Source organism: Terrapene carolina, unplaced genomic scaffold (assembly GCF_002925995.2).
Source record: "Terrapene carolina triunguis isolate 2854851 unplaced genomic scaffold, T_m_triunguis-2.0 Scaffold211, whole genome shotgun sequence".
Lineage (NCBI taxonomy): Eukaryota > Metazoa > Chordata > Testudines > Emydidae > Terrapene > Terrapene triunguis.
In genome coordinates, this window is record NW_020664562.1 from 22976955 (window position 1) to 22989279 (window position 12325).

General features: G+C 42.9%; 1 protein-coding gene across 4 annotated transcripts in view; it reads left to right on the forward strand.

Moving 5' to 3' along the window:
• LOC113404956 (ecotropic viral integration site 5 protein homolog) overlaps positions 1–12325 on the forward strand; it is a 134085-nt gene that overhangs the window by 72964 nt on the left and 48796 nt on the right. For all 4 annotated transcript variants that reach the window (XM_026655881.2, XM_026655880.2, XM_026655882.2 and 1 more), the window contains one exon: positions 598–693. In XM_026655881.2, the coding sequence (XP_026511666.1) occupies positions 598–693 (96 nt within the window). The remainder of the gene's footprint in view (positions 1–597; positions 694–12325) is intronic.

Below are 12325 nucleotides of genomic sequence, written 5' to 3' on the forward strand. Positions count from 1 at the left end.
ACCAGTTGCCTTATGTGAAATGAGTCAGGTGAGAGGGCATGGACTCTTGTGATGGATACCTTGTTAGCACTGGGAGGTCAATGTTTGAATTACTATGGAGACTAAGCCTTTGACAGCTAGGGGTGTGCTTTACATGCCAACTGTTGAGGTACACTGGTTTGCAGTGTTACGGTCCATGCTATATCACTTCTGTGGATGAAGAGAAGACTTCACTTGTACTCTTAATCTAGTCCTTTTCCTGGGTATTAAAATCTTAAATAACTTATTTATTTCTTCCTCTCCCTCTTCCCCCATCCCCCAAATAAAGGGAAGACAAAGAACAAAAGAGTAGAGAAGGAAGGGGGACAGGGAGGAAGAGCCACATCTTAAGTTTCATCTGCTAGGAATAAATTAGGGTATATCTACACTACAACTGAACACCCATGGCTGGCCTGTGTCCGCTGGCTTGGGCTCAGGCTGCAGGATTGTAAAATTGCTATGTAGGTGTTCAGGCTTAGGCTGGAGCCTGGGCTCAGGGAGCCTCCCCCTCACAAACCCAAAACATCAGAGAAAGTTACCTCTTGATTTTACAGCTTAGCCCTATTCAACTCTTTTCAGAACAAGGAAGAAGTGATGGCAGTAAGACTCCGTGAAGCAGACAGCATAGCAGCTGTGGCAGAACTCCAGCAGCATATTGCTGAACTAGAAATCCAGGTAACAAATAACACTTGTAAATGCTAAATGTGTAACATAGTACTGGCCCCATCCTTATTTAGCATTCTCCCTTTTATTTGCTCCCTTTTCCTTCTCACCTAAGCACAAGGCCGTGCTTCTCTAATGTTGGGTAATGCTGTACTGTTGAATATTTCCTTTTAGAAATAAAGACCTTGCATTCTGTCAAATAGACTTCTGGGATGTTAATTATTGCTTCCATGCAAGTGACAGAGAGCCATGCTTTTCCTCTTGGCTTCTAACTTGTCTGTTTGCCTTTGCTGACTTTGTCAATGTAATGTAAATATGAAGTGCCACTGAATATTTCAAAGATTGAAAACCTTTTAGATTGGAATCAAACTAAAACTTTTTTTTTTTAAATCACCTTTCTTGTTTGGCCCAATTCTACTGCCAGGGCCAGAAGTGTAGGCATTGTCCTAAACCCACATTTCAGTTGTCTAAGTCAGGGGTGGCCAACCTGAGCCTGAGAAGGAACCAGAATTTACCAATGTGCATTGCCAAAGAGCCACAGTAATATGGTGTCTGTATATATTCTCGCGCTCTCTCTCTCTCTCATTATATAAGTTGATGTATATTTATAATGTATAATTAACAATAATAACTTAACCTTTTACTTAGTGGGATTTCTGGAAATCTTTGCTTTCAACAATTCCCTTGAAGTTTGGTTTGTGTTCATTTGTGCTCAGCTGCAGCAGTTCTCTTAAGTGGCTGTCTGTCAAAATGGATTGATGCTTGTATTTCACATGTTTGAGTGTTGTGAAAACAGATTCACGAAGACTGGTCGAGGCAAACCTAGAGATAATTTTTAGGGTTGCATCTCTGATGTCGGGGTATTGATCCTTTTGGTACAGATTTCCAGAAAGTAAGGGTCTCCTCTGTCTTCTGAACAGTTTTCAGTCTGTCATCTTCCAAAAGTTCTATTTCCATCGGGCATGTTGCTTCATCAGTGACTAAAGGGGGCTTCAGCACTAAAAGGGTCAATCAGAAATCTGATTTGAGGTCTTTTCTGCTGCAAATCTTGGAATCTTTCCTCAAAACTGTCCTTAAGATCTTTAATCACACTCACTTATCTAGTTGTGCTCCATTTTAGGGGTTCTGCTGCATCTTCTTTTGATCTGGGATGCATTAGGCGAGGTATTTCTAGTAGGGATAAGGAGGTGCTGCTTCCGTTATACAAGGCACTGGTGAGACCTCATTTGGAGTACTGTGTGCAGTTCTGGTCTCCCATGTTTAAAAAGGATGAACTCAAACTGGAATGGGTGCAGAGAAGGGCCACTAGGATGATCGGAGGAATGGAAAACCTGTCGTATGAAAGGAGACTCGAGGAACTTGGTTTGTTTACCCTAACCAAAAGAAGGCTGAGAGGGGATATGATTGCTCTCTTTAAATATATCAGAGGGATAAATACCAGGGAGGGAGAGGAATTATTTCAGCTCAGTACTAATGTGGACACGAGAACGAATGGATATAAACTGGCCGTCGGGAAGTTTAGGCTTGAAATTAGACGACGGTTTCTAACCGTCAGAGAGGTGAAGTTCTGGAACAGCCTTCCGAGGGAAACGGTGGGGGCGAAAGACCTCTCTGGCTTTAAGATTAAGCTTGATAAGTTTATGGAGGGGATGGTTTGATGGGATAACGTGATTTTAGTCAATAGGTCAATAATGTGCCATCGCAGGTAATTAGTATCAATGGTCAATGCGGGTCTGGCTGGAGAATATTGCCCGCATGCTCGGGGTTCTGCTGATCGCCATATTTGCGGTCGGGAAGGAATTTTTCTCCAGGGTAGATTGGCAAAGGCCCTGGAGGTTTTTCGCCTTCCTCCGCAGCATGGGGCAGGGGCCGCTTGCTGGAGGACTCTCTGCGACTTGAAGTCTTCAAATCAGGATTTGGGGACTTCAACAGCTGAGTCAAGGGAGAGAATTATTCCAGGAGTGGGTGGGTCAGCTTTTGTGGCCTGCATCATGCGGGAGGTCAGACTAGATGATCATAATGGTCCCTTCTGACCTTAAAGTCTATGAGTCTGAGATCTGGCTTAAAGTTGTGACTTTGAGGGAAAGTGTCTCAGCTCTCCCTCAAGCATTTGGCTGTGAAACAACTGCAGTTGTTTCACGAACGCAAATACGCCTTGCACTAGATCAGACAGCAACCGGAATTTTCCTTGTAAGTCATGTTTAGTTTATCCAAATGCAGCAGCATGTCTACAAGAAATGCCAAGTCTAGAGCTCATCCAGGATCTGTAAGTTCGGGATGTATTCTGTGCTTCTCCTCTGTAAACAATTTTACTGGTTCCAGGAGCTTGAAAAAACAGGAAATAACTTTACCTCTCGAGAGCCATCAAACTGCACAGTGAAATGGCAAATTGGCAGGGGAGTCGTCTTCATTCAGTTCTTCAATTAGATTTTGAAATTGTCTGATTAAGTGCATTTGAGAGAATGAAATTCATAATGTGCAAGACAGGTTTCATGACGTGATCAAACTTGAGATTTTTAGATACCAGTTGCTCCTGATGAATAATACAGTGAAATGCCCAAAATTCAGGAAAGCTCTCATCAGATTTACAAAGCCCTACTAATCCATTCGCAGATCCCCACATCGATGGAGCCCCATCTGTTGCAATGGCAGTGAGCCTCTGTAAAGGCAAGTGGCTTTTCGCAACTACCAACATCAATGCCTCCTTTAGATCTCGTCCACGAGTTCTGTCCTTTAGTGACACGATATCGAGGAGTTCTTCCCTTACAACACAGTAGTCAGACAGAGTGTGGACACATACCGATAATAAGGTTTATCCTGTGCATGGCACAACTCATCCAAAGCGATGCTCAAACACTCTCACTGCTGAAGTTGCAAGTGCTGCGATTCAATGTCACTGTTCAGGTTGGAGATTCTGCATTCTGTTGTGTGACGTGAAAGCTACAGGCCAGAAATTTTCTTCGATAGATTCTCATTCTCTAGCGACAGGATTGCAATTACATCAGTGAGGCACGTTTAGAAGCTCTCCTTCAGAGTAGGGCTTTTTCACATGGGCTATGTGCCAGGCCACATAATAGGAGGCTAATGTTACAGTCTGCAATCGGTTGGCAAATCTGGTGAAGAACTGGGCTTCTACATCTGTTTGGTTTTTTTTTCAAAGTTTTCAGTTTTAAAGTGTGGAGTTCAGAACCTTGTGATAATTCTTGATCCATATGTGCATGGCTAGAAACGAAATGATGCTGCAAGTTTGAAGATTTGAACTGAGAAACACGCTTCTGGCAAAGAAGACACGTGGCCTTACCATTACGTTAAATTTTTTAAAGAAAACCCTATATGTATTTCTCTGCCTGAGTTTCCTCAACACTCCAAAGTATACTTTGGGCTGAGGGTTCTCTGGGAGCTGTCCAGGCTTGTGTTCTGAAATGTGGAGTCTTCTTCCCCCCCAGCTCCTCTTCCTCTTGCCTCTTTCTTTGTGCTGATCTTTTCCCCTGTGAATCTTTTTTTTTTAACGCCTCTTTCTGTCACGTTGCTGGTAACTTTCCACTTTCTTCATTTTCATCACCCCTGCAAACAAATTGGGAGAAATCTCTTTTGGCTTAAATATATTCTTGCTTCAGGCATTTCCACCTGGATAGGTGACCATTACATTCTACCAAGTTATTATTGTCCCTGAGCTGGCAGCGATGTAACACAGCCCTGCCAGCCCATAGTGGATTCCATATTTACTTAGAGGCATCGAGTGATGCTGCAATTTCGTAGCACCAACTTCATAATATCAGCCGGGAAGTCTGTCTGTACAGCTAGGAATTCTAAGTTCCCAAACAACTTCCTAGTCGTTTCCTCTGAAATGTTGCCTTCAAAACATTTCTCTTTAGCTTATGGTGGCCAAGCTTTTCTCTCCCTTTGATCCCTCAACTACTGTATCCTTTTTCCTTAGCTATACTTACATGATCCAAACTCTTTTTAAAATCCCAACTTATTCCTTTACTGCACTCTTGTCTTGCTGTCTGTATGAGAGTTATACAGCATTTGTTCATTTTCTTTGCGACGCTGATGTCAACTTTATTTGTACACATCAGCCTACAAAGCAAACAGAGCCTTTATGAAGCGTCCTTTACCATGAATATTTTTCCTCAAGCACAATAGGCACAAAAACGATTGAAAGATAGAGCAATCATCTGTTTTATCGCATTGTGCCCAGATACTATAGTGATAAGTGCCTTAGAAATGCATAGATAAGCAATTCATCTGTAATACTTATTTTACTTATCTCTGAAACAAGATAGCAAGAAAATAGCTGAGTTTTAGTCAATCTCTTCTCCTATGTATTCTTCATATGTACTAACAAACATTTTATTAAAAAAGGTGTAATGCATTTTTATCAGCTTTTTTAAATCATAGCTTTTAAGACCAGAAGGGGCCTTTGGATCATCATGTTCAGTGACGTGAGTCTCATGCGTAGTTGCGCAACACCTCTGCAGGCCACATACAGAAACAAAATGGCATCCTCCATGCAGCGTGACCTCACATGTAGTTCATGTGAGGTCATGCTGCATGGAGAATGCCATTTTGTAGAGCAGGTCTGCTGCACAGGTGCATGCGTTCAGGAATTGTCCAGTTGGACTAGTTCAGGGGTCTCAAACACGTGGGCCGCATGTGGCCCGCGGGGCTCCGTGCACCTCCTCCCCCCCCGTTACTTCCTGTCGCTGCTGAACTCCCCTCACACCTGCCCCCCCCGAGTTATTTTATGTGGCAGCTAAGCTCCCTGCTCGCTGCTCCCCAATGTTTGGGGCTGGGTCTCTCCCCCGACCCTGCCTGCCGCCCCCACGCACCTCCCCCGAGTGTCCCCCGGGCTCATTTGCTGCCCCTTCACCGCCCCGTAGCCTGCAGCTCACGCTGGCTCCGCTCCGCTCTGCCAGCTTCCGGCATCACCTGCTGCCGCAGGGTCCTAGTGCCCCCGTTCACTAGGGCCAGGGCAGGCTGCCCTTCCCCTGCCCTAGTCCTGAGCCTCTCCAATGCCCCAACCCCCTCATCCCAGCCCCACAGCCCTCACCCCTGCACCCCCTCCTATCCCCAAACTCCATTCCAGAGCCTGCACCCCCCACCCCCTGCCCCAGCCCAGAGCCTGCACCCAGCACCCAAACTCCATCCCAGAGCCTGCACCCCAGACCCCCTCCCACATCCAAACTCCCTCCCAGAGCCTTAAGCAGGTGGGGGCGGAGTTTGGGGGGGCAGGTTCTGGGCACCACCAAAATGTCTACAAACCTGCCACCCCTGGAAGAGGCAGAGCAGGGGTGGAGTGGTGGTGCAGCCCAGTGCAGTCGGGGGGCTTTACTGAGTGTATATATTTTTATTAAAACCGCTTGGAGGAGGAGGTGGAGAAGAGACGGGGCAGGGGCGGGGCCTCATGGAAGGGGTGGAGTGGGGGCGGGTCCAAGGGCAGCGGGGGGTGGGGTGTCAGTGATGCAGCCCTTGAGCCAATGCACTAGTCCTCATGTGGCCCTCGTGGTCATTTGAGTTTGAGACCCCTGGACTAGTTAGTCCAGCCTCCTGCATAACAAGGCTGTAGAATTTCACCGTTATCTTTATATTGAGCCCAATAACTTGTGTTTTACTAAAGCAGATCTTCTTTCAGAAAGGCATCTGGTCTTAATTAGAAGATATTAGGAGATGGAGAATTCACCCTCCCTTGGTAGGTTGTTCCAGTAGTTAAACACTGTCTTAAACTTGTGCTGTATATCTAATTTGAATTTGTCTGGCTTGAACTTCCAGCCATTGTTCTTATTTGCTTTTCTCCATTAGAGTAAAGAGTTGTTCAGTACCTGGTGTTTTCTCCCAGAGACGGTATAGACAACATAATCATGTCACCTTTCAATTTTATTTTGATAAGATAAATAGATTGAGCTGTCTAAGCCTCATTGTAAGGCATTTTCTCCAGCCTTCATACATCTTTGTGGCTCTGCTCTGTACCCTCTCTCTAATTTTTCAACATCTTCTTAAAAATATGGACACTAGAACTATATGCAGTGTTCTAGAATCTCTAACAATATACAGAATCAATCACTTCCCTACTCATTACTCCTATTTATGCATCCAACGATCACATTAGCCATTTTTGCCACAGTATAACATTAAGAGCTGATGTTAAGTTGCTTGTCCCTTATCACCCCTAAATTATTTTCAGTCTCTCCACTTTCCAGGATACAGTCCCCTATTCTGTAGGTATGGCTTGTATTCTTTGTTCCTAGATGTGCAACTTTGCATTTAGCTATATTAAAATACTTGTTAAGTAATGAGCTTGTTTTAGCAGACCTAGTTGATGTTTACTGTTAGCATTCTGTGGCTTGTTTCAATGAGATGCATTCACTTTTTTCAGAAATAAGGAAAGTGGATGTTTTCTTCTGTTTGTAATCCATTTATGATATGAAGTTATTTAGTCATGTCTGACAGTCAGAGTTGCTAATTTTTTCAAGCTTGCTCTGTTCAGTTTCCTTTGTGTGCTACTGAGCCTATTAACAGTCTGTTGAAATACAAAATGCAACTGTTTCAGTATTTGGCCATTGTTTTGTCATATCCTGGTTAAGGACAGACAAATCACTTTAAACATGAGTTTGTATTCTTTAAGTAGAAATATTAGTTTCTCTAACATAAATCTAGGACATAGACATTTTAAAATGCTCATTTGTGATTAACTAGATTGTGCTGAAGTTTTCAACATATGAAGTTTTGTGAGCAGATAACTTCTCTTAAAGATATTGCAGAGACAAGGTAGGTGAGGTAATATATTCTACTGGACCAACTTCTGTTGAGACACAAGCTTTTGAGCTACACAGACCTGAAGAGCTCTGTGCAGCTCAAAAACTTCTCTCACTAACAGAAGTTGGTCCAGTAGAATATATTACCTCAACCACCTTGTTTAATGTCATGGGACCAACACTGCTACAACATTTAGCTTAAAGATAGTACTTGGTAGCAATAATGAAGCTTATGCTCAAAACTTACTACTTTGGGAACCCAAAGCCTTCAGAACACCTTAACCAAAAACCAATAGAATAGTACTGGCGAATAAATGCTTATTTCTAGAGCTAGTGAACTATAGAACATACAGCCCCAAATAAAACAAACAGAAGTTTTGCCTTTAGGAAGCTGCAGATCTATTTTAATGTAGGGTTTGTTTTTTGTGAAATATAAACATTAAGGTTGCAAAGTCAAGCACTCCAAAGTTAAGAAATGTGAGAATTAAGGTTGTATACATAATCTTAATTTGGCCCATTTGTGCATGTGCATTATGATGCAGTCTCTGATTATATTATCACATACTGTTTTATTTCTTAACTTTTGAGTGCTTGACTTTACAACCTTAATGTTCTTTTAACATAGTTTGTGTTTAATTTCCTATCTTATTAAAAAAGAAAATTGGAAGAGACCAATTCAATCATGTGGCATCATATTGACCCCTACATGGTTCACCAGCAGGGTAGGAACCTTTAGATCCATGACACAGACTTCTGCCACTTGAACTAACAGAGTAATTGATAGCAGAAATAGATTCTTATCCTCTATGTGGACCAGCACTAGAGGAGAAGACCCTCCTAGTGAGTGACGGATATTTGCTGCCAGCAGAGGAATGGTGACTCAGGAATCTTGGACTTGATTCTAGGCTTTGGGGGAGTTCTCTAGTGGGCACAGACTATTCTGCCATTTTACCCAAGTTTGACCCATTCTGACCCATTCCCTCCAACCTGTCCCTGTTTCTATCTCACCACTGGCTCCTCATCCCATTCTCTTCTCACTTGGGCAGTCCCAGTTATCTTGCGTGGCAAATCCTAATATTACCTCTCTGAACACTCCATCCCAGTCTCCCCACTCCTCTAGTTCCTTGTCCCCAGTTGCCTTGGCTAGCTAACTCAGTTCACTCCCTGGTCTGCAGTTGCCTGCCTCTCCTGCCCACCCCTGGGCTTCTCATCCGATTTGTGTCCTCGCCTCCCCTTGCTCCTTGTTCCAATTTTTTCCCAACCAATCACCATGCTCATCCTGGCTCCTTGTCAGATCTCTAATCCCTCCACCAACTGGTTCCAAGTCCCAGCCTTTTTGCCCTGCTAGTTTCTCTTTTTTGTCCCAGCCTCTTCCCCAGGCTTGTTGTGCCAACTACTCCCCCACAATATCCTGGGTCTGGTTCTTTGTTCCCTATGAGTTTGTCAGGTGGGTTCCTCTCCCACAATGCCTAGTTGCCGGCAGAGGGGTCACTAAGAATACAGGGAAGACAAGCTGCCATCTCTCAGTTCTGTTGCCTGGCCACAGTTCAGTTTCAGTGCCTGGCCATTTGCTCTGTGGGGATTGTGCACACAGTGTGGTTAACATTAGGAGCTGTGAGGGAATGGAGCATGCTCAGTGAGTTGTAAACCTCTAGCAAGTCTCCACAGAGCATGTGTGGGCTGCAATTTTTTCAAAGTCTGATACATTGGCCTAATTTGAGTGGATTTTCACAAGGATGACAAAAGGCACATCCCTGATACAAAGGCTACTACCTGCCAAAATTCAAATCTTTGCTCTATCATGGCCGTGCTTTAGAGCTTTCCCAAGAGAAGGTCTCCAGAATTTTGCCACTGGAAAATCTGGTAATTTTCTCTAGTCTTGTCCTTAACTGCTGGACTGTTTTGGCTGAAATTTTCCAGAATAGATGCAGCTTGAGGCAGACACCCACATAGAAAATTTCATTCCAAACGGTTAACCTCTGTTAAAGTTTTTTAAAAGTTCATGAAAACAGGGCCTTACAGCTAGAAGTGTCAGGCAGCCTTACTACTAAGCTATGCTACTGCCCGACCTATAATAGAGAGATGAGACTTCTCTGTGGAGAAGGATCTGCCTCCTTGTGTCCTCTTAAGATTGTTCTCTTGCATGTCACTTCCAACCCTGTCATAATTGCTCTGACCTAACCTAGGGATGCAAGAGGTTCCTTCAGGTTGACTCCTCTTTAAGATATTACTACTTGTATTTCAAGTCTTAAAGTGCACTCTGGATAACAGGCGTTTATGGAGTGTCTGTCTCTAAAACTAAGTGATTACACTTAACTAAGAGCATCACAAACGGCTACGCTTGTGGCAGTGTTGTAGGGTTGATAAAAATGCAGGGGGGAAGTCAGGTTACCACATACTCTTCCTTTTGAGGGGGAGGGGTGCTTTTCTAAGAAACTCTAGGGATTAAGTGTCAGACCAACATGGGCCATAATCATGTTTAACCTAAATCATGCATTTTTCTGTGAATTTTTTCCTAGGTGCAAGTGCAAGACATTTGGTGTTAAATTTGTAATACATATGAAGTATCACTACACCCACACTAATACTGATCTGACTGTACATATACAGTGCTAAATTTAAATCACTGTTTTGGATCACTTTTAGTTTAGGTTAAACACAATGGTAGATAAAAGGAAATGCAAAATTCTAGTACTTAACAGTGGATATAATTGTCTAACGAAATAGCTTTTGATTATTTTTCTATAACCAATAGGATATTTAGGTACATTTCATAATAACCGGCAATGCAGTTTTCCCTGATCATTTAAGGCATTCACTTCCTAATGTTGGTAGGTTTTGAGGGTTTTAGTCTGAGTGAACACATTTAAGAGCAAAAAATAATCCATTCCACAGGCATTCCTAAGCAAAAGACATATAAACCTGTTCCTTGTTTCATTTCTGTGTAACTCAGAGTACTCCAGTTTTAAAGAGAACTGAAAACAAATATAAAATTTAGCCTCTGTCTAACAGTGTGGACTTAAATCCAAGAAATGATTAAAAAAGTAAACTGACAAGATCCATACCAGTAAATGAATTGTCACCTTTGCCACTCTTCTTACCTCTGCTTCCTCTCTTGTGTTTGACCCACCCACTTGTCAGTTTAAATTTAGATTATAAAGTCTTCAGGGAAGGAATCATGACCTGTTTGTGAGGTATCTAAGGTGCGTCTGAGCTTGTGAAAAATAAGAAAAATTAGGTTTGAGTATAATAGTTTTCATTTAATAATAATAATAATAATAATAATAATAATAATTAATAATAAAAAAAACTAGTGGTCAGAACTCACCCTTTAGGTCAATCTGGACAGTGGGCAACACTGCTTTCTCCTGGCTCACTTCTAGGCAAATTCAAATAATTTTGTTGCATCTACCCTGTCCCATCCACATAAAAACTCAGTTGAGAACAATTGTAAAGGAAGTCCATGATTGTGCTAGCTCGCCTCCGCAGTCTAAACTTGTAACACTGTTTTTCTAGAATAAAGCCTTTCTGTGACCTCTGTTTAACAACTTTTCCAAGTACTGACTTAAGTAAAGAAATTGTTTCCATCTTTTTCAAATTACAGGAAACTTTTTTACTCTTATCAATAGCGGTGCATGTTTATGATGTGTTTTTTGAAAGTCTAGAATGAGTCATCCTGAAGTCACTGAAAGGCCACTAGTCACCACATTTACCCTTCTGAATAAACTTCATTTACATTTTCTAATGCAAAGTGTCTCTTCACCACACAGCAAGAGTTTAAAAAGCCTCCCAAGGTGACTGAAAGTCAGGGTCAGGCAGATTACTGCTATGTAGACAGTTCTAAATCAGTAAAAACATTTTAGAAGGCAAAAGAGCCTTTCCTTTTGGCTGCTATTGATTCAATAATTCTCATACAGTGATCTGAGGAACTGTAGTGTTCTGATCATCTCAGAGGTAGCTGTGTAAAGCATTTTTATCTTAAACTTCTTCTTTTGCACATTTCACATCTACCTTTCTCAGTCTCTCCACACCTTGAACCTTCACTAATAGGTAGTAGGGGCTATGTGCCTTCCCCACCATAAAGGCCTTATAAACATGGTCTCAGGATCCCACATAAGATTGGTCACTTGCCTTTGGGGAAAGGTCAGGGAAAGCCAGGCAAATCAGTGATGAAATCTGACATTTCAGCCATGAGAAACAATCTAAGTCTTGGGTGGGCACAGAGGCTTCATCACTAGTGCTGGGAAGTGAGCCTTTCAGTGCCAAACTTTCTGTGCTGATGCAAAATCCGGCTTTTAAGGAGCCCATCTGTGTGGGTCTCAATATACAAAGAAACCTGGTTTAGGTTAAACTGTGTTCATTTCAAATTGGGGTTGGGAGGGGGGAGAGCGGGGAAAAGAATTCCAAAAGTGAGGACCAAGAGAACACTGTGCCAGCAGCCTCCTTTTAGATCCATGGGACTCCAGTTCTCATGCCTCCACTATCTATAGGATGGCAGTGGTGCAGATACACTCGCAGGTAGGAGTGTAGGTTGAACTGCTGGCTATTTACACTGTCCTAAGCACTGACTCTGTTATCTGCTCCAAGCGAATCTGGCCAACATGCATCAGATGTCCTCTGGAGCCAGAGACTCATCCACACAGGGATTTTCAACATTGGTTCAGCCCCCCTAGCGGAGGGGAAAATACCTAGCTTAGACACCATCTAATGGGACTCTGTTTAGCAGAAGGAATTGTGGTGGCTGAGGCTTCTTGGTTCTCTTGTAACATTGGCTTCTGACAGTCAGTGCCACAAGAGAATGCTTGTTGCAACACCAAGGGGCATTGCTTTTCTAGAATTCTCCCAAGTCAGCAGCACCAGGAAGTGTGGAGGTTGCATCCCACAAGTGT